The sequence below is a fragment of the Pelmatolapia mariae genome, linkage group LG18, assembly GCF_036321145.2.
Source record: "Pelmatolapia mariae isolate MD_Pm_ZW linkage group LG18, Pm_UMD_F_2, whole genome shotgun sequence".
Classification (NCBI taxonomy): Eukaryota; Metazoa; Chordata; class Actinopteri; order Cichliformes; family Cichlidae; genus Pelmatolapia; species Pelmatolapia mariae.
Window position 1 is genome coordinate 7,396,369 of NC_086243.1, and position 24,151 is coordinate 7,420,519.

Below are 24,151 nucleotides of genomic sequence, written 5' to 3' on the forward strand. Positions count from 1 at the left end.
TATGGACATTGGATATTTGAGTGCTTTCCTCTAGACCAAAAAATCTATACGCAGAACAAAAAAAGCGAAACACCTGTTCTACTTTCGTTTTCTAAACAAGCTCATGTGGTATTCGTTCATAGCTGTCAAGTTGCAACAAAACAAAACACAAAACACAGGCACCGCTACACGTGACAGTTACAATTTTTCCCACGGCCCGTGAATCTAGCACGACATACTGCTGTCGGTTAGGAGGGGGCGCTAGTCACAGCAGTAGCAGTAGGTCTCCGGTGTTTGAATGGGTGTGTTTTGGGCCTCCGGTAAAGTCTGCCTTGCGAGGCAATAATATAACACATAATATTTAACTAATATGCGAGTTTTTGGTTCCTACGAACCTTGAATCACTCCCCTTATCCTAGTTTCCCCCGGGCTTCACGACGAAGGTACATCTCTTCGAACTCAACGTGATGTTAGTCAGCAGTGTTTAGCTAGCTAGCGGCTAGCACCTTTAGTTACTACACGCGTAGCTGCTCTAAATTGGTGTGAGTTTAAAAGAAATATCCCATTTTAAACCAATTGAACAGTGTGTGGGGTAGTTTTACCTAATAATTTATTTCACAATGGACCTCAATTTCTACTCTGAGCTCTCGGACGGTTGTGCTCAAAATGTTGACTCAGAGTTTTTGGACCCCCAAGCATATGGTGGATACTCCCAAGGAAATAAGGTAACTTACCGACACCGGTGTTTTTATGAAAGGTCTCTTGGACTAACGGTATCGAACCGGCAGTTTAGAGCTAACTATCTGTGGGGGTTTTTTGGCTTGTTTGTTTGTTTTTTAAGTTTTCGGAAGGCAGTGACAGTTATCTCACCATCAGTGGAGCAGGACACCCCTTTTTGTCTTCAGAGGTGAGTGGGTTGCATGAAACTGCATGATGGTACAGTGTCACACGTTTTGGTTATACCGAACCTTCGTCACTCCATTAGTTACTAACTCATTACCTCTTCTCCTGCACATACAGCAGACATTTCATACTCCTAGTCTGGGGGATGAAGTTTTCGAAATCCCCCCGATTTCCCTTGATCCAGATCCATCGCTGGGTATCAGTGATGCGGTGGCCCACTTTGAGCTGTCAGAGGGAACCGGGGGACCTTCGGGCTCCCGTAGCCTTGTTAGCAACCTTGTGGTAGAAGCCAATGACCCTTCCTTTGCTTCCACCTTTGTAAACTCTGGCTCTCAAGGCCTGGAGCAGCAGAGCCTCGGGGGAATGGGCCAGTCAGGTGGAGGAGCCCTGCTGAGCTCTTCAGCCCTGGTAAGTACCTCACCTGTGGACTCGCACACAATACTGTTTGTTGAATGCTGTAAAGGTTTATTTACAGTTTGTTTTTTGTGTGTCCTAATTTCTCCACAGGAACTGGGCAACTCTGGTGGTTCTCATTTCAGCAGTTCTTCCCCCATGACCATTGATGTTCAGCTCTGTGACATTGGTCATAGTCTTTTGGGAAGTGGTCACCTTACTACTATTAACCAGTCTGAGCTTTCACTGGGCCTGGGAGGTGAAAACATTGGCCACCCTTCAGAGGCGCCCAAGCAGCCTCTGTCAGCAACACCATCCCCAGCAGGTTCCTTACAGGACGAGGACATGGATGACTTCAAGGTAATAAGAAACACCTGGATCGTTTTTCAACGTGTTATTGGAACTGTAATTTAGATTACAAACTATTTGCATATTAGTTATAATCCAACTTTTACAGTGAAGTAAACATATAAAATTTTGTGTTTATCTTAACACAAAATCAAACAAGGTAACACGAGTAAACACTAAGTCCAGTTTAAAAGAACAAAAAGTGTCCCATTAATAAGTCCTAATAAACAAAAAGATGAGTTAATTGAGAAAGTTGAGATAATTGGTTGCAGCTAGAATAAAAACACCCAGGCCTGGCTAGCACTTGATTAATCTGTTTCCAGAAGCAGATGTTGCTAGTAGCACTCCAGGATAAGAAGGTGGTGCAAAATATGATCTTGGCCTGTTGGTAACATAAACATCATAATCAGTACTGCTCCAGGACCATTCTTGGAATGAACCGATCACCTTTTAATGATGCTATGGCTTCACAACTTTGCAAAAAGACCATACGTAAGAGAAGTTCATCTGCCAGAGAGGCTTGTTATATCCTCCTGAGAACCAGCCCAATCATTTATCTCCTCGGTTTTTGGTCTATATCTTTTGACTTATTTCAGCCCTCATTTAAGTCCTGATATACAAAGTAGAGGATATCCTGGGCTTTCCACTGGTATCTCATATGTTTGGGTGGCCTTTTTTAGCACCAAAGAGGAAGGAAATCACAAAAAGAGTTCAATGGGAATATTCTTTTTTCCTTGGTTCTCAGGAGGATGTTGTGGAAAATTGTGTTTTAATGGAAATCAAATCTTCTTAAACGTGACTAATATATTTTTTTCCAATTTACTTTTAACCTGACCAAACTCCATCTGATTTTCTTTAAGATTGAAAATAATAGGTAATTCTAAATGAATTCTTTATATACTGGTTTTACAAAGGAACAATACCTACACTTAGTTTCTTACCTGAGAAGAGCAGCTCAGACTGACAGACTCTCCAATGTGGCTTCAATAATGCAATCATGCAAAGAAGAGTAACAGTGTCAGACTGATCTGTAGTTATTGAAAGCATTTGATTGCTGTTGTTGATGCTTAATGTGCCACATTTTGCTCATAAGTTTGAGGGCTGGCAATTACTCCTTAGCTTCAGTGATGTACTTTTTTTTTCTTGACATACATTTATCACTTAATTTCTTTGAACACCTGACACAGTACATATAGTAAGAGTTACATGAAGAAAATAGAAGAAATTGAGAGAAGGTGGAAAACTTTACCTGCACTGTGAATAACAGTCACTGCTGTGTTGGAGATGATGAAGCTAATGCCTGCTCTCCCATCTCTCCAACTGAATCTCTCCCTTCTCAGAAGAGTGTTCTGGTGGACTCTCCATTGTCTCTCTCCTCTTCCTCTGGTCTCCCCAACATTTCGTCTCACCTGGCTCCTCCATCATCCATTTCTCCTGCTACAGCCCGGAGGGGTGGGGGTAAACCTGCCACACTAGCATCAGCAAATGTGGTTGCTGGAGCGAAAAAGGGAAGGAAGAAGAAAGACCCCAATGAGCCCCAAAAGCCGGTTTCAGCTTACGCACTCTTCTTCAGAGACACCCAGGCAGCGATTAAAGGCCAGAACCCCAATGCTTCTTTCGGGGAGGTGTCGAAGATCGTGGCCTCCATGTGGGACAGCCTGGCTGAGGAACAGAAACAGGTGTGTGCGTATAGTTATGCATTCACTGACAAACAAAGGAATATGTAGAATCTCCTTTTTAAAATGATTCCTTTTTAGCATTTCAGCATTTATTATAATAATTTAGAAAAAAAATGCATCAATATAACACAAGCAAACTTCTTTTTCTTTTTTATAAGGTGTACAAGAGAAAGACAGAAGCAGCCAAAAAAGAGTATTTGAAAGCGCTCGCAGCTTACAGAGCCAACCAACTCTCACAGGTAACGTCATGTTGTCTCTGAAAGAAAACCAGTCCATTGCTGTGCTTCTTGGGACTTACTTTTCTCGTGTATTTAATATGGCCTCATTCTAGCCTGTTACCGAGGAGATGGAAACTGCACCCTCACCACCTCCACCTGTGGTTAACTCGACTCCTGCTGCCCTTCCCTCTGCCGGTCACCAGGGAACCCGTGTGGCAAACAGCACCATGGAAGAGAACACCATTACTAACATCTGTGCCTCCAACATCATCCTGGACGTCCCAGAGGTGACCACACGTTCCCGCACGGGGGCAAACAAAGTTTCTGCTCCAGCAGCTTCAGTCGCCCCGACCCAGACCATCACCAAGATCATAATCCCCAAGCACATTCTGCAGGGAGGCGGGCAGGTGGTGACCGTGTTGCCTGGAGGGGTCCGTGCCTTGCAGCCTACCCTCGTGGTTTCGAACGCCTCGCGTCAGCCGCCTCCATTGCTGCAGATGCAGAATGCCCCGCCTCCACCTCGGCTCCAGCAGATGGCACCAGCGCCCCCACCTTTACAGGCCAAACCCCGCGAGGGAACACCAGGCCACCCTGTGTCCATCACAGCTACACCGCCTCCTCCACTTCAGATAAAAATAGTTCCTGCCCCCATTCAGGGCAAACAGGCGCTGCCAATTATTGTCCCCAGCACAGCAGCCTCATCATCTACTGAAACCACATCTGCCCAGGCTCCACCTGTCGTGTCACTGCTGCAAGAGGAGGATTCTGCTGAGACGTCAGGCCATGCAGACGACGACGACGACGACGTTACAGAAGTGCTGCCTTCAGAAGAGGTAAAGCTAGTTCTTTTTAAGGTTCAGTAAACTTGGGGTTTATCCTCTTTTACAGGTGTTAGCACATCTGACTAATTTGTGTTGATTTAATTAACAGGTATGTTTTAGTTTTTTAAGGGTATAATATCCCTTCAGTGAGTATAGTTCATTCCAATGAAGAACAAATACTGTAATTAATGTTTTAATATCAAATATTCTAACAATCATTTATTCTGCCTATTGTTTTGCCTACAAGTTTCAGCAAACAGCAGAAATTTCATCATAGGTTTTTTGCATTTTTTTACTCTGATTAAATATCTATCTAAATATCCATTATTATTATTATTATCATTATTATTACAAATTGATAGCAATACCCGACAAAACGCAGGGAATTCCAAAAATAATTAAAACTCCGCAGAGTGTTTCACACAGAAATTGAGTTGGACATATTTTTAAATGAATGAATGAAAAAATGTAAATAATGGAGCGTTCCCCTCCATATTTGGAGAAGAACAGTGGAAGACTCTTCAACAGCTGTTTGATTTTCACCTTGTGTTTCACCTCCTCTGTAATACAGCATACACAACTTGGGGAAAGTACAAATTCCTGTTTGATTTATCAGTCTATGCAGATTTGCATTGCTTGAGTAATTTCATAAAATTGGTCGGGGGGTGTATGTATCTACATCAAATGTATGAAGCAAGATATATGGAATTATGAAGCAAGAAAAAATGATAACTCTAAATATGTCTTATATTTTATATTTCTTAAAGTAGCCACCCTTTGCTTTGTTGACAAACTCTTCTCTCAATGAGCTTCATGATGTAGTCACCTGAGATGGTTTTCACTTCACAGGTGTGCCTTATCAGGTTTCATTTGTGGAGTTTCTTGCCTTCTTAATGGGGTTGGGACCATCAGTTGTGTTGTGCAGAAGTCAGTTTAGTACACAGCTGACAGCACTATTTGACAACTGTTAGAATTCATATTATGGCAAGAAACAACCAGCTAAGTAAAGAGAAACGACAGTACATCATTACTTTAAGAACTGAAGATCAGTCAGTCTGGAAAATTGCTAAAACTATGACTGGGTCTCCAAGTTCAGGCACAAAAACCATCAAGCGCTATGACGAAACTGGCTCACATAAGGACCGGCCCAGGAAAGGAATAGCAAGAGTCACCTCTGCTGCTGAGGATAAATTCATCCGAGTCACCAGCCAGTGAAGTTAACATCACCTCAGATTAGAGCCCAGATAAATGGCACACAGAGTTCCAGTAGCAGACACATCTCTACATCAACTGTTCAGAGGAGACTGCGCAAATCAGGCCTTTATGATCAGACAGCTGCTAAGAAGCCACTATTAAGGAAAAGCAACAAGCAGACGAGATTTGTTTGGGCCAAGAAACACAAGGAATGGGCATTAGACCAGTGGAAATCTGTGCTTTGGTCTGATGAGTCCAAATCTGAGATCACTGGTTCTGCCCACGATGCAGAAAAGGTGAACGGATGGTCTCCATGCTTCATGGTTTCCACCGTGAAGCATGGAGGTGGTGTGATGGTGTGGGGGTGCTTTGCTGGCAACTCTGTTGGGGATTTATTCAAAACTACACCAGCATGGCTACCACAGCATCCTATGTGTTCATTCATAGTTTTTGATGCCTTCAGAGAGAATCTACAATGTAAATAGTTGTGAAAAGAAAGAAAAACCATTAAATGAGAACATGTGTCCAAACTTTTGACTGGTAGTGTATATCAGCGAGTTTGCTGACTTTGACACAAGAGTTTTCTTAAAAAAACCAACAAAATTAAAGATATATTCTCACTTCTGTTTTTAACATATTATAACATGGAGAAACAACAGTTGTGGCAAACCTAGACTTGTGTAAAATCTGCTGATATTAATCCCTTTTTTCTTCAGGAGATGGAGGTGAGTGCGTCGCGTGACGCCGCTGCAGTGAAGACTGTGTGCGTAAGGGCAGGCTGCAACAACCCAGCAGTAGAGAGTGAAGACTGGGACAAAGAATACTGCAGTAATGAATGTGTGGCCACTCACTGCAGGTGTGTAGAGGTGAAAGCTGAAGTTTTGTTTTCAGCAACATGTAGAGAAACTTTCTTTTACATGATATTTTCTGTCTTTCAGAGATGTATTTAAGGCGTGGTGCTCCATAAAGAATCAGAACATGGGAACAGTGAAGTAACACAACTGCTGCTGTCCATCACATCAACAGACTTCTTCATTTTCGCAAGGAACATGTGTTGATAGCTGTAGGGTGGATGCAGAACTGGTGCGTTAGAGAAATGCATTTCATGATTTGTATACGAAACATAGGTCTGACAGTTGTTTTTCAGGACAGCTGGTATTGCTGTAATGGCACAGCACAGTAGTGTTAACCTTGTTACTAAGACATGTATGCAGTGTAGATAAATGTGTAATGATATGAGTATGTGTGCCATTTTTAGGGAGGCACCAAGGGGCCTTACGGCAGCTAGTGTGAGATATGGTCAAGACAATATTCTCTCTCTTAGTTTCTAGTTGTTTATTACAAGTTGTTGACGATCAAAAGAGGACAAAAACAACTCGTTCGGTGCTCACTGATTTTCTACATCAAGGTTTAAAATCAATGGTTTGACATTTTTAAGTGTTTAATTCCTTTTGTATGAAGAGAGAGAAACTGTAACTGAATGGAATCTTGTTTTGTTAGCAGAAAATGTTTGTATCACTGTATAACCTGTTTTGTACGGAGAACAGTGGCCTTCCAGACTGATTGTTGCTTTTTTTTTTCTTCAAAAATAATCAGACAGTTGTTCAAGAATGCTCAACCTCCATGTTTTGTTAATAAATGAGACAAATTGCTCAAACTTCTGTTTCTGTCCATATTTTCCCCCAATGCCAGCTTACAAAGGCTTTTTAACTCTCCTGCTTGTAAATTACACACCATGGCTGCAGGGCAGGAGGAAAAGAGGAAGACCTCAGAGGAGCTTCGTGGATGTGGTGTGGCAGGTGAGGATGCTAGGGACAGGATGAGATGGAGGCAGGTGATCTGCTGTGGCGACCCCTAAAGGGAGCAGGCAAAAATACACGGCTGACTTAGACACACATGCAGTTTTTGGTGCTGTTGCCCTAACTTGACTGTTCTAGCTTGTGTTGGCAAATCTTTAGTTGCCAAGTGAATTTATTGACTTTTCGCTCTGATCTAATTGTGCCAAGACAAAACTACACTTTGGCTTTCACAGTTATCCTGTCATGGCTTTTATTCAGGAAAGGTTACAGATTCAGGTTGTTTTGGGCTCATTATTTTCTCAAAAAAGCTGCAAAACTCTTCATCGTGCATGTTCAGTCACGTCAAATGTGTCAGCTCACATTTGACGTGAAGAAAAGGAAGGCTGAGATCGAAACTTATGGATTTCTTGCAGTTGTCTAAGAAGTCATCTATTCTGGTTCCCCTATATCTTTCAGATATGGATCAAACTGCATTTTACAAGTAATCAGTTCAAAGGTTTTAAATCATTCTTGCAGCTATTTTTGCTTTAAATTTAGTGTATTTTTAAATATAGCGATAATCCAGTACTTAAATAAAACTGACGGGGTTAAGGTGCATATTTGTTGCAAAAGTGGCACGATGAATTGTCAGTTGTTAAAATTCTTACAATTTGTATATCTGGAAGCTATTCAAGACTTGTAACAAGATTTATATTAAAAATAAGTATCTACAACCAGAAAATCAAATATTTAACACACTTTGCATGTCATATAAAGCTTCACAATATAAAAATAAATTCCTGAGGTGTGATTTGGCTTTGAGGCTTTGAGGCATCTTCTCTTTGGTTCAGGCCACTGAACTGGAGGCAGTGTGCACATAGTGTTGTCTGAATGTTGGGACAGTGTGCGGTATTATTCAGGAAGCTTTGACAATGGACGCTCGGCTGGGTGGATCCAAGTGATGAAGCCCCAAACCCAGACACACTGGCTGACTCAGTTCAGCCTTGAATTCGTGCAGCTGTGTGACGGTGGAATCTACAGCACTGAATGAGATGCTGCCCTCCTCAAAATTAACCACCACTGCTATTCGGCTGCTCTGCAAGGCACGAGATACAGGAGTTTTGGTTTTGTTATGGCAGGCAAACAGGTTCCCTTTGCCTTTGTGCACAAGACTCCAGGACTCGGTGTTGTTTCCAAAGGCGCTGGTTTCCCTGCACTTTCGTTGGATGCTCTTGTAGGATACAGCAATTTCCCAGTGCCCCTCAGCCTCCACCTCCCAGACATGGACACCAGAGGAGAAGCACTGGGAAGAGAGGACCTGCGGGGCTTCATCGAAACGGCTGTTACTGTTGGGATAATCCAGCTTTGCCTTCACTCTCTCAGCTGTTTTGAGATCAGCAGAGACTCCAAGGACATGATTGACAGTGTCGAGGTCCAACATGAAAGCTCCTGACAAACAGACACACGACTAAAAGTAAATTTACATACAGTGTTTTGTTGCTACACCAGTTTTAAAATAATAGTAATAATAATAATACATTTTATTTAGAAGCGCCTTTCAAAACACTCAAGGACACTTTACAGAACAAATAAGACAAAATCAAAGTCTATTAAGACTTTAAAGCAATTACCTTAGCTTTGTAGCTAAAGCTAGCTAACCATTAGGAGGTCAGAGGTCAAATGTGACAGTTGTTGTGATTTTTCACCATATAAGTGAAACTGAATTGAATGACTTTAAACCATTATATGGTACTTTATATATCTTGAAAATACACACCTCATTTGTAAGATCCATAGTTTCTAAGTTCTAACACGTTTTGTCAATTTTCATCCAAAAAATCAGTAAGTTGACCCTGAAAACCTTGATGGATGTAAGCCAAACAAATTGTACACCCCTGCAAAGCTTTATCAGAATTCATTCAAAACTTTTCAAGCTATCAAGTTTAACAGACAGAGTCACACACACGCAAATGCTACCAAAAAAATAACCTCATACGAGTCCTACCTTGATCTTCTGTTTCTTTAGGTCTGTAGCTTTTCATGGGATGATAAACAAAACTTTCTATGGAGGGATACATAAATGTTATTCAGACTTCTGAGTGGAACAGAATTAGAGTTTAGTAATTATAGTTTACAAAAAAGCAGATAAAAGGTTTGTTCAGCCCTGCATTACCACACAGACATGAACGTTTTGACTTTAAGAAATACGGTATTCACTATCTTGCCAGGAGATTGATATGAAAGCTGCTGTGTGTCTGTATGATACATAAAAAAGATACTTTACACTCAGAAGAAAGTTAGCCTGGCTTAGTATAAAGACTGGAAGCAGGGGTAGCGTCTAGATTAGCACCCAGCAAATAATGCAGGGCTGACAAAGAAAGATTTGCACTGCATATCTCCATCAGTGAAATGGACACTTGAACCCTCCTTACCTGCGATGGTGGAATAGATGTCATGCACGCGGTTCTGTTGCTCGTCCAGCGCTTCTGTTAGCGTCTGGTTCTCCACAGAGAAGTTGTAGGCTGGTTGAAAGAAAGAAAAGGCAGATGTGAGTGAGTTTACACATAGACACAAAAGAAACACAAGAACAAAGGGCTCGGGGTTCTATTACCGTAATAGAGAACTATGAACCAGAGAAAGAGCAGGACTATGGTGACACCGTTGATGGAGCTAGCGGGGTTTATCTTCTGTTTCTGGGTTCAAAGAAAAGGACATTAGTCACAGGAACAAACTGTAAACACCTTGAAATGAGATATTAAGATGTCAGGAAACAGGACTCACGTTATGATGAATGTCTTCTTGCAGTTTTCTTACAGTGTTGCTGGATTCTGTGATTTGTTCCATGAGCGTTTTAAAGTGCTGGTCCATGTATTCCTGTTGAATGCACACACAATATTACCTTAAATTGCCTTAACATCTATAAATAGCAATTAGTCTTAAGCTGTAATTCAGATTTTCATTTTGTTTTACTCACATATTAAACAGATATATTTGCAGATATGAAGTTGTTAGTCTCATACATTCATTTTAGCAGTACAGCTGTCTGGCTGGAAATGATCCTACCCCTAACCCTAGACTGGTTGCCCGTGACCAGGTGGATTTTAAGAGGTCAATGAATGAATCAAGATAACCTGATTGTGCAACATTGAGTCCAAGATGGTTATTAAACTCACGGTAAGTTGTCTCCGTAGGACAGTGGAGGCCTCAGTGGCCACGTTAAGCTGCTTGCCCTCCAGTGTGCAAATGCTGCAGATGTAGCGTCTGGATGACTTGCAATAGTACCTCAGCACCTCATCCTCATGCTGTGGGCACCTCCTCTCTGCGAGGTCGCTCAGCGGTCCCACCAGAGGGTGCCCAGTGAACACCGGCAGCTCCTGGTGGTCCTTGACGTGCTCTTTGCACAGCGACACCTCACACTTCGTACATGTCTTGACAGCCAAGATGTTTTTCTCTGGGCAGTAGTCGCAGTACACACATTTTGTTTGCTTTTCCTGGGGAGAAAATGTCAGATATTGACATGAAGAATGATGTATTGCAGTCACGCAGAGTGGTTTACACTTTTTAAGACTGCCAAACAGATTTGAGATTTTAAAAAGTGCATCTAGTGGGTACCCTGGTCCTCCTGCTCAGCCTGAAGTCCTCTGCGATGCTGGCCAGCGCGTAGCTCTTCTGCACAGTAACAACCTGACCAAAATTCGCCCTGCAGTCTGGGCACTTGAATGGGACGTCTGAGGAGTGATCCATCAGGCCTTCCAGGCAGGTCATACACATGCTGTGTCCACAGGGCAGCTGCCGAGGATCCTTGAATATGTCCTGGCACACTGGACACATGAGCATCTCCTCCATCCGGCTTTCCTCTGCATCTTCCATCCTTGAATCTCTGAAAAGAAAAAATAAGAGTGACAGCGAGCGTGGAAAGAGCAAGAAGGAAGGCGTGACATGCAAACTTTTTCCAGCGTCACACTACTGTGGGTCTAAACACTTCCTGTTGAGTTTGTTTTGAATAAACCATCAACCTCAGCATGAAGGCACTCGAAGATTTAACCCCTACCTCGTTATCAAAAAGGTGTCGGAGGCTTGTCGGTATTATTCGTTTTCTGTCTTCGCTACATACATTGCTAAAAGTGAAAGCACCTCGGTGTTATGTTTCATACTTCCTGGTGGGCGGGGCTTACGTGGACTATTCGTTACGTGTTTCCGGTTGCGTCAACGTAGCCTTATTTTTTAAAATACCGAGTTACACTCTGTTAATGTCATTGCTAGATTTTAAAATGTCAGTAAAAGATTTCCAGGTACTGTGCGTGCTTATCCCTAACTTGTAAGCGGCACTACCATTGTGTTTTTACACTTTTCAGATAATTAACCCAGTCAAACTAAAAGCGTCAGTCAGTTGTGCTGACTAAATTAATTACCGACATGTCCATGAGCTCAGTTACACTTAGTGGGAAGAAAAAAAGCATGAACAAGAAAATAAAGAAAATGGTACATTTTACTCACTAAACCCGCTGAATGAACTGAAATAGTGGTCATAATTTCACGTTACCTTTCATTGATTAAAAAAAGGGAGTATATATTAAGATTAAACCGTGCACACTGAAGGACAGGGTCCTGGTGCTTTCTTTGAAAGCCATGTCCTTCCTCCACTTTGTTCTACTCGCAGCGCTTGTCCTCCGCTGTCAGGGAAACTTCAGTTGTTTTCAGAGGAACTCTGTAGAGAACATGCCGGTTAAACACGCAGATAACCTCTCCGAGTAATAACCCTGTGACCTAAAAGTGTCTTATAACTGAGATAAGATGCGGTGGAAAAAGAAATTTCATACTTCCTAATTTTTTTTATTTATTTATTTTTTCTGAGAAGCAAACTCAGTGACAATAAGTCTGGAAAGGGTTACAAAGCTGTTTCTAATGCTTTGGGACTCCAGTGAATCAGAGTGAGAGACATTATCCACAAATGGAGAAAACTTGGAACAGTGGTGGCCTTCCAAAATTACTCCAAAAACACATCAATGACTTTTCCAGGTGGTCACAAAAAACACAAAAAGAACTGCAAACCTCACTTTCATTGAGCTCCATTCTATTCTATTTATGTGCTGCCAAATCACAGGTCACCTTAAGGCACTTTATATTGTAAGGTAAAGACCCTCAGATAATAGAGACCTCAACAATAAAATAAATTTTAAAAAAAAACAACCCTATGAGCAAGCACTTGGCAACAGTGGGAAAGAAATATGTCTGTGAAGGTTCTCAGTCATCCAGGTCATCGTAGTCAAAGGAGTTTGCAAAGAAAAGTGGGAAAGAAAAACTCAAATTTAACAGGAAGAAACCTCCTGCAGATCCAGGCTCAGGGAGGGGCGACCATGTGTCATGACTGATTGTGGGTGATGAAAGAATTACAGTGTCAGTGCAGGTCAGTGTTCACAATGCAATAATAAGAAACAGACTCGGCAAAAATGGCATCCATTGGAGAGCTCCAAGGAGAAAACCACTGCTGACTAAAAAGAACACAAAGGATCGTCTTACATCTGTCAACAGCAAAATATTCTGTGGACTGACAAAAGACTTTTTGGAAGGTTTAAGTCCCTTTACATCTAGCATAAAACCAGCACAGGACATCATAAAGATAACATCATACCAACAATCAAACATGGTGGTGGTAGTGTGACGGTCTGGGGCTGCTTTGCTGTAATTAATGGAACAATGAATTAATAATAATAAGGGATTGCATTTATATAGCGCTTTTCGAGACCCTCAAAGCGCTTTACAATTCCACTATTCATTCACTCTCACATTCACACACTGGTGGAGGCAAGCCACAGTTGTAGCCACAGCTGCCCTGGGGCAGACTGACAGAAGCGAGGCTGCCATATCGCACCATCGGCCCCTCTGGCCAACACCAGTAGGCGGTAGGTGAAGTGTCTTGCCCAAGGACACAACGACCGAGACTGTCCGAACCGGGGCTCGAACCGGCAACCCTCCGATCACAAGACGAACTGCCAACTCTTGAGCCACGATTGCCCCAAATTCTGCTCTCTACCAGAAAAACACATCAGCAAGTCCACCTCTGAATGACCCAAATATTAAAAAGCATCAGTTTGCGATGTTTTGACCTTAAACAGGCTGTTCATACTCAAAACCCCTCCAATGTGGCTGAATTAAATTAACTATACAAACAAGAGTTCCTCCACTGCCATCTAAAAACCTCACTGCCTGCTATCACAAAGGCTTGATTGCAGTTCTTGCTGCCAAGAGTGGCACAACTAGTTATTAGGTTTATGGGGCAATTAGTTTTTCATGAAGTGGGTTTAAATAGCTTTCTTTCCCAATAATAAATGAAATCAGCATTAAAAGCTGCATTTTGTATTTACATTGGTTTGGTTTGAATGCTTTGATCTTCACACACAAAATAAACTTCTTTTTTTAAATGTTTTTTTATTGATACAAGAGACAAATGTTTATCAGAAAAGTTATTAAAAACATTGAAAACAAGATGTTATTCAATGCACATGTAGTTACAAAAAACAAAACTCATCTCTTGAATGAAGACGAGAGCATATTTGTTACGTTTTAACTTATAAAGTCACCATGAAACATACAGGTCATGGAGCTCAAGACATCTACAGACAATGAATAATCGTAACGTGCTACAAAGTCAAAGAGTCAGTAATAAGTGACATAAGTGTTAATTAAAACAAAAACAGACTTGAAAACAAATCTATAAAAGGTAAGAGTGTATAAAAGCACATCATTTAACAGGAAATGTTGAGAGGTGGAGAACCCTAGGCTTTCCAAAACAGACAACCACCAAATATCTCAGGTCTACCCATTAATGCCGTGTTTCAATACATTTATAAAATCTCCATCTCCAAGGAGCACCAGAGCATTTGTAAGCTGGATAACTGTGCAGTGGTGGGTGGGTTTCCCTGCAATTTGATCGTGCGTTTCTCAGGAGGTTTAATGCCAAAACATGTGTAGTAGTACTCTCGCAGTCTTGCAGGCCCATTAATAATCCACGATCACAAAAAGTAAAACTATGGCATGAACTAAACACACAAATTACAGCAGAAAAAAAAATACAAAAAAAAAAAAATAATACAAAAAATTAGTAGTACAAGCCCCCCCCCCCAAATAAATGTCAACATCTAACCGCAACATGTCTGTGTAGGTTCTCAGTCATTCAGGTCATTGGTCGCCATAGGAGGTTGGACAGAAAAAAAAAGAAAGAAAAAAAAAAAAAAAAAAGAAGGCAGCTGGACTTCTTTAAGTTTGGAAAGATGTTTCTCATCCAAAAAGATGCTTTGGTTTCAAAAACAAGAAGATGGAGAGCCTCAGGTATTCAAACCATAGTGGGGTTATTGGCCCTGGGAGGTGGTTTCACCCTTAATGTCCCACGTCAACGACAACCCCCACTATGGTTTCAATACACGGGACATCTTGGATGAGAAACGTCTTTCCAAACCTAATGAAGTCCAGCTGCCTTCTTTTCTCAAGCTCCTAAGATCCAATTACAACCCCAGTTATTTTAGGACGACTCCAAATAAACAATCAACATAAGCAATCTTATGACTTTCACTTCTCTTCTTTAAGTTTCTCGGGACAGCTTCTGCTTATAGTGTCTTCAGTGTGAGGTAGACATCCGTGCGGCCGCTCACAGCTGTTCCTACAGCTTTAAGCCGGCGATCGTTCTGAATGAAGGAACGAAGAATTCACAGTGGCTCACTTTGTGCTTCTCTAGATTCCTCATGATCCTGAACGTCTTGCCGCATGTGGCACAGCTGAAAGGCTTCTCTCCGGAGTGAAACCTCAAGTGCGCTTTTAGGTTGTCTCGCAGCCGAAAGCTTTTACCGCACTGCGTGCAGGTGTGCGGCCTCTCCCCCGTGTGGAACCTCGAGTGGCGGCGGAGACTCTTTCGCAGGGCAAACGTTTTAGAGCACACAGAACACGAGTACGGCTTTTCTCCGGTGTGGAAGCGCTTGTGCCGCCGGAGGATCTTCCTCCGGCTGAATGTTTTCCCGCAGATGCTGCAAGAGTATCCATCTCGGGAGCGACTAATGACCGTTTGGAGGCGCCAAATGTCATTTGCGCATCTGGTGAAGCAGCACAGGCGATGGCCGGTGTGAAGACCTTGATGACGGCGGAGATCTCTTGGCACAGGCCAACCGTTTTTGAGGTCAACGCTGTGAGCTTTGGCAGCGTCGCCCTGAATCTCTGATTCAGGCATCGTGAGAACATTTACCAGCTGCACTGCGCAGGGACGCAGCAGCTTTGGATCTGGAGATGTGAGTTTCAATTTCATCTGGAGATGGTTCTTTGCTTCCTTCTGAGCGTGGACCCACTCCCACACTCCAATCTGTGCAGGAGTCGCAGCGCCATCAGATGGGGATGGACTGTAGGCAGTGCCTTTAGCTGTGCTGACACTGGCCTGCTGAGGCTCGGCTTGATCAGGCTTCTCCGATTTATCAACTTTGGGTGTTGGAGACTCCAGCTTAAGGATCAGCGGGCAAACAAACTTCACCTTCTCCCCAGAAGCAGAGTTGTTCGTGTCAGGCTGAATTACAAGAGGCTTCTGATCAGCTGACGTCTCTGTCCGTGTCTCTGTGGAGACTGAAACAGATCACATGCATCTTTAATGACACTAAACATTTTCACCATCCTTTCATGAAGCTTCCCAAACCCCTTCACTCTCTTACAAAATGGCTGTGCATCTCTCAGTGGATGCTAAGCATGCAAAATAATAGAAGAGGAGCCATCAAATAACAGGGGCAGATACAGTATTTAAAAACACTGTCATTACACGTGTCCTCACCTTGTTTTTGTATGTTAAATAATCTTCACAACTGAAGAATTTGACATTATTTGAAACCATAAAATGTAAAAATGCTCACAAAATGCAACAGCGTGACACTGGCACTCAAATGTTGCAGTTTGTGATCTAAGCTCTACCCCGTCCGAATTCTTGCACCACATGAGTGAGCGTACGCTGTGCTTCATGGCAGTGTACTGATGGAAGCACAACGGTCTGAAATTTAACAAACTTTAAACACGGTAATTATTAAAGACAGGCGACAGAGTGCAGACAGTGACGAGCAGAGCTAGTGTTCTTGCTAATTCATGTAGCTGTGAAGTGAAACGGTCAAGTATCGCTGCTGTTAGCACCACACGGCAGCAACACGACAAAGTGTTTCCAAGTGTTAGCACAATACACTCTCATGATACACTGTTGTATTATTGTACGGTCTACCTTACAATATAAAGCACCTTGAGGCAACTGTTGTTGTGATTTGGCGCTGTATAAATAAAATTGAGTCAAACTTTTGTATTGCTACTCTGTGTATAAAAAAAGCATTTAGCCTAAGCCTACTTGCTCCACCACATTATTAAACTATCGCGTGATGCTAAAAATCGATATTTGCAAGAATAGTGCCACATTACAACTTGCATGCGATACACACCCTGCATCATAGAGGAACACACAGGTTTCTCAATGTTGCGGTTTACTGGTCTGAGGGAGCACAAAGCCACAGCTTTACTGATGACACTTAACATCAGACAGAAATCCAGGTACTCGTCATAGTATTTATCTGGTATGTGTGTATATGTACCTGCAAGCACTGTCCATTGGAAAGTAGCACCAAAGCAACTCTCCTATTGACTATGTGCACGTTAGCATATGCTACTTCCGGTGCGGAAACTCCTGTGGGGAGCTCTGTTTCCGGTGTCCTATTCGCGCCCTGTTTACGGTCCAAAACAAGTTAAGCAAATGAAGGAATCAAGCTGCGATTTACATTTCTATAGATGTCTTGGGCATTTACCCAATATATCTGTAAATGATGTTCATCGACTTGTCGATATTTTTCCCCCGCGCCTCTCTTTTTCTCAAAAGAGAAACAGCGAGGTGAAAAGGTGAACCGCGTTATAGCGAGGGACCACTGTAATTTTGAAGGTAAGTCACAACATACCCTTCGGAAATACTAATGTATAGAAACCCTTACCAGCAATCATTCATTTTTTGTGTGGCTTTTTTTCACGGTTTGTTAACATGCTGTGTAGGTGTGTACTTGACTAGCTGATATCGACATAACGGGGGAAACATCTGGTTTGACTATTCTTCACCTGTAGTTTGAATGCTGAACATTTGCCTGTTTAAATCATAAGACCAGTCACTATACAGAGAGGTGCTTCTGAAGGTGGACGATGTGTCTTCTGATTTTGTAATGCAGTTCTGCTTGTGTTGAGTGATGTAAACAACCGATCGATCTAAACTCTTTAAACGTCAAAATTGATCATTAGATTTTTTATGACACAACAGTGGTGAGTGTTCCCACCTTCTGCTCTTTGTAACTTAAAGCGATCTTTCCATTTTCGAGTTTTGGACATGATTTTGGAATATATCTTCGCAGTAGCGATTGACCGCAAAGTAAAGCTACCGGAAATGTACAACCCTACATCCGGTCTCAAACCAGGAAGTTAGCATTTTCTCGTGCACAGGGTCAATTATGCATGGGAGAGTTGCTATGATGTGTGGAGGGAATATGAAAGAAGTTACAAAAAATAACTTTAATAATTTAATCCTATTGCTTATGATGAATGGGTCATTTTCAAACAGAACTGTACACAGGGTAGATCAGAATACTGCCCATTCTACTTTGCATCAATTATTTATGAATTATTTTACAGCATTTTCGGCTCATCGCACATTCAGCAGCTAGCCCCATGTCCCTTGCCCCTTTTCAAGATAAAAAAAAAAAACAACAAAAACAAAACAAAACAAATGAGTTATGCAACCAGATCAATTGTATGCTGACTCCATGTTGGTCCTGCAGCATTCTGTTTAATCTGTCTTTTTTATGTAGTATGCATGGTGTGTATCTAGTATGCATAATGTGTTCATGCTTCCACTGTGTCAGTATAACACAAAGTTCTTACCATGCAAATCAACTTCTGTCTGAGCACCACAGTCAGATGGAGACTCTGCTCCAAGGACGCTCAACTCCACCGTATCCACAACCTGATCAAAGAAGGAACAAGACATATTTGCATGCATGCATCATGACAAGTGCAATGCAGACCGCACCTGAAGCATCGCAGTAATAAAAAACGCGCAACAGAGAAAAGCAGACCAGGCTTCATAAAGTGCCTGTTCTTCATTCCACAGGTGATTTACAGCCCCTGTAAATTCTCACTGACCGGATCCTTCAGGGATGACCACTCGGGGTCAGCAGGCCCATTATCTTCAGCCAAGAGGATTTCTGGCGGAATGACGCAACCCTCCATCACCACCTCCTTGCACTCCCTCACATAATCGCTATCCGAGACAAAAGTGAGCCCTACGGAGTAGAGGAGGGGGAGGGTTAACGCTGGCAACTACACTTCAGCTTCATGCAAGATTGCTTGGTGATATGCAAACATGCATCAAACTATTTCTTTATCGACGTAACAGAACTCTGTTGGAATAACTTTCAAACATTTTTTTTTTTTACTGGAGCTTAAAGCCCCACTCGTGCACCAGGAGCTGCAGCAGAGCTGTGGACACAAACAGGAAGTACGGCGTTTAAAGCCTCAGAAACACGAACCGTGAAACAGCGACGGCTCCTCCGCGCTGTCGCCCACTTGCACTCCGATGCTCCGTTTTGTGTCCCCGCTCGATAAAACATCCGAGGTTTCACTTCCCTTCCCGTCCTCACCGCGGCCCAGGTCCACCTCGGATGCTCGGTATCTGCTCTCGAACAGTTTGATCAACTCCACCGAGGCCGCTTTAACCAGCGAGCCTAGCACCGACTCCACCTGCGCCTGGAGGCTCACGACCACCGTCGACATGCTGCCTGTTCCTGCCGTGCTGAAGTTCACACCGTAAAGGAAGTTAAAATTTAGAAGAAGTATTTATTTACCAACCGTATAGCCACATGGTTTGCAGAGGGAAGAGGCGTGTCTACTAGTGGGGGAGGAGTGGCCAAAGGGATGGCCTTCCTCTTCTTTCTGTTTGCTAATTGGCAGCCGGCAACGACGTTTAAGGTGCATTACCGCCACCTTGTGGATTAGCGTGGTTACTGTCGAAGCCCTACTTCTATAATCTATGTTACAGTTTTTCCCAATTGTTTACACACAATTACTTGTACTTCAAACACAATGGCTACAACATGTAACTGATGCACTAATCTCCTTAACCAATTCTGCTAAACTGCAAGCACGAGTCCTGCTTTTTTAAAACACACTTTAAAAAAAAAATACTGTAAAGTATGTGGGAAATGTACTCCTATTTTGTATTACTACATAGTAGGCCTATTCACAGTATTTTACAGTATACTGTTTTTATTGCAGAGCTGAAAGCTTACCAACATGAGGTGGTCTCCTGAACAGGAGACTGAAATCATAAACATGGTTTCTAGAAAAAAAACGTCATAACAGTACAGCAAATATAAAGAAAAATAATAGAAGACAACAACATATTTCAAAATATTGGTAGGGTCAGCTTATCAACACTGGACTGTCTCTTGCACAGAAATAATCTGAGGATGAACCAGGGTGCCATTTGAACACAATTCAGAAAGAGTCAAAGAATTGCGATACAACTATATGCAAGTAAGTCCCACACAATCCCACAATTGATGCATACTCTCAACACTGTATAAATTACAGTACTGTACAATAATCATACTCTGAACAAAAAAAAGGCTTACAGCAAGTCATTATGATGACTGGAGAAGCAGTGGTCATAGTGTTTTATATTAAGCACATCAGTGTTCAACTGGTTCTTATAAATGTCTATTCATGTGATGGTTTGTGTGTGTCATTTGAAAACAAAATGCCATTTTGGCAAGAAATTACATCGTTTTGAATGTAGCTTTTCATTTACAGGAGAATTGAAGGGTTTTGCCCGTTTTGTGTGTGTTTTTTTTATTTGTGTGTAGAATCCTGACAATACAAGGCATGCTTTCAGGAAATGTGTGTAAACAATTGGGGAAAACTGTAATGTGAAAATACTGCAATCTTCCCCTGGTATATCTATTCATAATCAAACCTAATGCTCTGTATTCCTCCCATTCATTTTAATTCTATATTAAATGTTCCTCATTTTTCCTAATTATCCCACCCTTTTCTGTTTTTTGTGTCCATATTCAGTTTCATTTTTATTTTGAATCTCAACATTGCCTTATTTGTTAATATGATTTGCATATACTGTTTCCATGAGCTAAGCTCAGACAAAAGAGAGGTGATTGACAGATAATGGTCGGTTTTGATAACCAAAATTTTACTTAGTTAAATAAAACTTAGAAAGAAAGAATTCTGAAACAGCTTTGTCAGTACATCACGTCTCAAAACTTCATCCTGGATTATGTCCAACCTTCTTGCTTCTTCTTTTTGATGGTGTTTAATAAAGTGACTATCCATAATCAGATTCTGATGAGATCTAATATATACATTGATCAGCCACCAGATTAAAGCTACTAAAAGGTCAACATTCATTGTGGCAGTGTGGCTTCTGGCAACAGGATACTGCGTACTAACACAAGACAATAACTGCTTAGGAATGGCTCGAGGAACCTGAAAAAGAGCAGGAAGTGTTCACCCATGCTTCAAAACTCCTCATGTTCTGACCTGCTTCTGCTTCTGTGGGATGTGACAAAATAAGCCTGATCCAAAGGATTCACTGCACTTTAGGGACCTTAACATTGATCGGTAGGTGGTTATAACATTGTGGCTTAGAGCTTACAGCTTTAAAGTGGCTCTCCATGCTGTTCCTGTAAGAGGAATTTCAGAAATAAACTAAATTCAGGGAAAACAGTTGTGTTTCAGAGTTTTGTTACAGCTTTTAGACACACCCAGGACTTATTAACAAATAAGGCAATGGACATATAAACAAAAATGTAATTTTCCTGTCCCACCTTCATCCCTCCCACCAGTCAAAACAGGATACACAGGGTGTATGCTCTTAAAGACCTTCTGCCCATACTCCAGGTAGGCTGGAGTATGAAAATATAATGGCAATGTTTCTGGTTTGCTGCCACAGCGTAATTAGTGCTCATCATAAACACAATTCACTCTGGTTTTATCTTTTAGTACAGCCACCATCCCAGAGTAACGCTATGTTTTCATTCTTGAAGAAAAGCTTTTTCTGCTCTGCACAGAAGCACACAGGAAATACAAAACAGCAGGGGCCAAAATAGAATCCATCAATATATTTAAACTTATCAAGTCTACCTCTTCATCACTGGAGATATCTTTTCAGTGGCTTGACCTCTAATATTCCCACAGGGAATCAAGCTGAAAATCCTCAAAGAAAATTTAATCCCCTCAGCCCTTTGAATTCCCCCAAAATATTTTTCTATCCCACCTCTGTAAATCGCTACCTTATCGTGGTGGAGGAATTTGTGTGTCCCAGGGATCCCAGGGGCTGTGTCCTGGTCCTGGGTGAGGGACCAGACAAAGAGTGATTTAGAAGACCCCTATGAGTAGAACATCAAGGGAACAGTTCATCCCGCCTGGGATAGGGTTACCGGGGCCCCGCCCTGGAGCTGGGCCCGGGGAGGGTATCCGAGGGTATGCGATGGGTCCATCCTCCTGTGGGCGCCCAACACTCGCAGGAGGCGGTGTAGGGGTTGGGTGTATTGTCTGGTGGGCGGTGGCCAGAAGCGGAGGCCCTGGCAGACCGATCCCCGGGTACCAAGACTAGCAATTGGGACATGGAATGTCACCTCTCTGGTGGGGAAGGAGCCCGAGTTAGTGCGTGAGGTCGAGAGGTACCCACTAGATATAGTTGGGGTCACCTCAATACACTGCTTGGGCTCTGGAACCAGTCTCCTGGAGAGGGGAGGGACTCTGTCTCAGTCTGGAGTTGCCCTTGGTGAGAGGCGGCGGGCTGGGCTGGGTATCCTAGTATCCTAGTATCCCCTCGGCTTGCTGCCTGTACGCTGGGGTTTGTTCCCTAGGATTAGAATTTGTTCCCTGCGCCTTTGGGGTCAGGGAATGGGTCCTGACTGTCGTCTGCGCTTATGCTCCAAGTGATGGTTCAGAGGACCCAGCCTTCTTGGAGTCCCCGGTCAGGGTCCTTGAGGGTGCTCCGCCTGGGGACTCTGTTGTCCTACTGGGAGACTTCAATGCTCATGTGGGCAATGACAGTGAGAGCTGGAGGGGTGTAATTGGAAGGAACGACCCCTTGGATCTGAACACGAGATCAGGGGCGGTACCTCTGGATTGGTAGACTGGGTGGTAGTTCCTCAGCCTCCCTGGGAAAGTCTCAGCCAGGGTGCTGGAAAGGAGAGTCCATCCGTTAGTCAAACCTCGGATACAGGAGGAACAATGCGGTTTTCATCCTGGTCGTGGAACAATGCACCAGCTCTTTGTCCTCTCAAGGATACTTGAGGGTGCATGGGAGATTGCCCAACCAGTCTACATGTGTTTCGTGGACTTGTAGAAGGTATTCGACCGTGTCCTTCAGAGTGTCCTGTGGGAGGTGCTTCGGGAGTATGGGGTGTCTGGCCCATTGCTACGGGCCATTTGATCCATTCAAAGGCAGAAATGAGCTTCCTCCGAAGGGTGGCTGGCCTCTCCCTTAGAGACAGGGTGAGAGGTTCGGCCATCGAGGAAGGGCTCAGAGTAGAGCCGCTGCTCCTCCACATCAAAAGGAGCCAATTGAGGTGGTTCGGGCATCTGATAAGGATGCCTCTTGGGCGCCTCCTGGGTGAGGTGTTCTGGTGAGATTATATCTCTTGGCTGGACAAGCTGGAGGAGGTGGCTGGGGAGAGGGAGGTCTAGTATCATCATGGCAAAATTTCTGCCCCTTGGTACCAGCTGAGAATCATTTAAATACGACAACCTACCTGAGTATTGGTGGTGACCATATTATGACCACAGTGTACTCATCTGAAGGTTGCTTCGAGAATAATGTGCCATTTCACAAAGCTCAGGTCATTTCGTCTGTGAAGGTTCTCAGTCATCCAGGTCATCGTAGTCTAAGGAGCTTGGAAAGAAAAGCAGCTGCCCATTAATGAGGCCACATTAACGACATTCCTTTTGGCTGTTTTCAGCAATGTCTTGTGCTGCCGGGTGAGGCCATCCGCACCACACCGAGGCCTGTGCTGCTAACATAGGTCATCTAAATTACACCAGGGCCTGTGCTTCTGGCTTTGGACCTGTGCAGCCGGCTTAGGCCACCTACACCACACCAGGGCCTGTGCTTTTGGCTGAGGCCATGGACACCACACCAGGACCTGTGCTGCTGGCTGAGGCCATGGACACCACACCAGGACCTGTGCTGCTGGCTGAGGCCATGTACACCACACCAGGACCTGTGCTGCTGGCTGAGGCCAACTACACCACAACAGGGCCTGTGCTGCTGGTCAAATGCTAAAATGAGTCCTTGGGTTAGGGTATTAGGCAAGCATGCAGTTACCGTTAACACTGTAGTTAAACTGGAGGGTTGTGTTCGTAATTTCAAGTACTGGCCACCTCACCACTTTATTCCAAAAATTGACGCTTTGTGCTGGGGCCAGCAGCTTACAGCCATACCACCTTGAGCACGCCCGATCTCATCTGATCTCGGAAACTAAGCAAGGTTGGGCTTGGTTAGTACTTGGATGGGAGACTGCCTGAGAATACCAGGTGCTGTAAGCATTTGCTTTTCATGTCATTGAGCTGGTTTTGATCCAGAGAAGGAGGGTGTTGAAAGACCCAAAGCAGCTGCCCATTAATGAGGCCACATTAACGACATTCCTTTTGGCTGTTTTCAGCAATGTCTTGTGCTGCCGGGTGAGGCTATCCGCACCACACCGGGACCTGTGCTGCTAACATAGGTCATCTAAATTACACCAGGGCCTGTGCTTCTGGCTGAGGCCATGGACACC

At 43.2% G+C, this 24,151-nt stretch overlaps 3 protein-coding genes, 1 long non-coding RNA gene and 1 other non-coding gene across 6 annotated transcripts; 2 read left to right on the forward strand and 3 right to left on the reverse strand.

The window, feature by feature from the left end:
• The first annotated feature begins 241 nt into the window (after positions 1-241).
• Positions 242-7,276, forward strand: tox4a (TOX high mobility group box family member 4 a). 2 transcript variants are annotated; one of them, XM_063462145.1, is made up of 9 exons: positions 242-704; positions 821-886; positions 1,000-1,290; positions 1,390-1,635; positions 2,964-3,302; positions 3,461-3,541; positions 3,634-4,353; positions 6,252-6,391; positions 6,474-7,276. In XM_063462145.1, the coding sequence occupies exons 1-9, from the start codon at positions 600-602 to the stop codon at positions 6,529-6,531; spliced, it is 2,046 nt and encodes a 681-aa protein (XP_063318215.1). In that variant the 5' UTR covers positions 242-599; the 3' UTR covers positions 6,532-7,276. The 2 variants fall into 2 exon arrangements, with proteins under 2 accessions (XP_063318215.1, XP_063318216.1); XM_063462146.1 differs by having other exon boundaries at positions 1,003-1,290.
• On the reverse strand, positions 1,838-2,976 carry LOC134617005 (uncharacterized). Its single transcript, XR_010091490.1, has 3 exons — positions 2,873-2,976; positions 2,565-2,604; positions 1,838-2,005 (listed from the first exon to the last, which is right to left on the reverse strand). It is a non-coding gene; the product is annotated as an uncharacterized LOC134617005 (long non-coding RNA).
• An 896-nt stretch (positions 7,277-8,172) lies between the features above and the next one.
• On the reverse strand, positions 8,173-11,475 carry LOC134617004 (E3 ubiquitin-protein ligase Midline-1-like). Its single transcript, XM_063462147.1, has 8 exons — positions 11,365-11,475; positions 10,926-11,193; positions 10,487-10,804; positions 10,095-10,187; positions 9,925-10,006; positions 9,746-9,835; positions 9,319-9,375; positions 8,173-8,762 (listed from the first exon to the last, which is right to left on the reverse strand). The coding sequence occupies exons 2-8, from the start codon at positions 11,181-11,183 to the stop codon at positions 8,230-8,232; spliced, it is 1,431 nt and encodes a 476-aa protein (XP_063318217.1). The 5' UTR covers positions 11,184-11,193; positions 11,365-11,475; the 3' UTR covers positions 8,173-8,229.
• Positions 11,476-13,819: 2,344 nt separating this feature from the next.
• Positions 13,820-19,477, reverse strand: si:rp71-1g18.1 (uncharacterized protein LOC559922 homolog). The gene is made up of 4 exons (XM_063461992.1): positions 18,884-19,477; positions 18,498-18,637; positions 18,237-18,318; positions 13,820-15,914 (listed from the first exon to the last, which is right to left on the reverse strand). The coding sequence occupies exons 1-4, from the start codon at positions 19,125-19,127 to the stop codon at positions 14,971-14,973; spliced, it is 1,410 nt and encodes a 469-aa protein (XP_063318062.1). The 5' UTR covers positions 19,128-19,477; the 3' UTR covers positions 13,820-14,970.
• A 4,325-nt stretch (positions 19,478-23,802) lies between these two features.
• On the forward strand, positions 23,803-23,921 carry LOC134617794 (5S ribosomal RNA). Its single transcript, XR_010091676.1, has one exon. It is a non-coding gene; the product is annotated as a 5S ribosomal RNA (ribosomal RNA).
• The last annotated feature ends 230 nt before the right edge of the window (positions 23,922-24,151 follow it).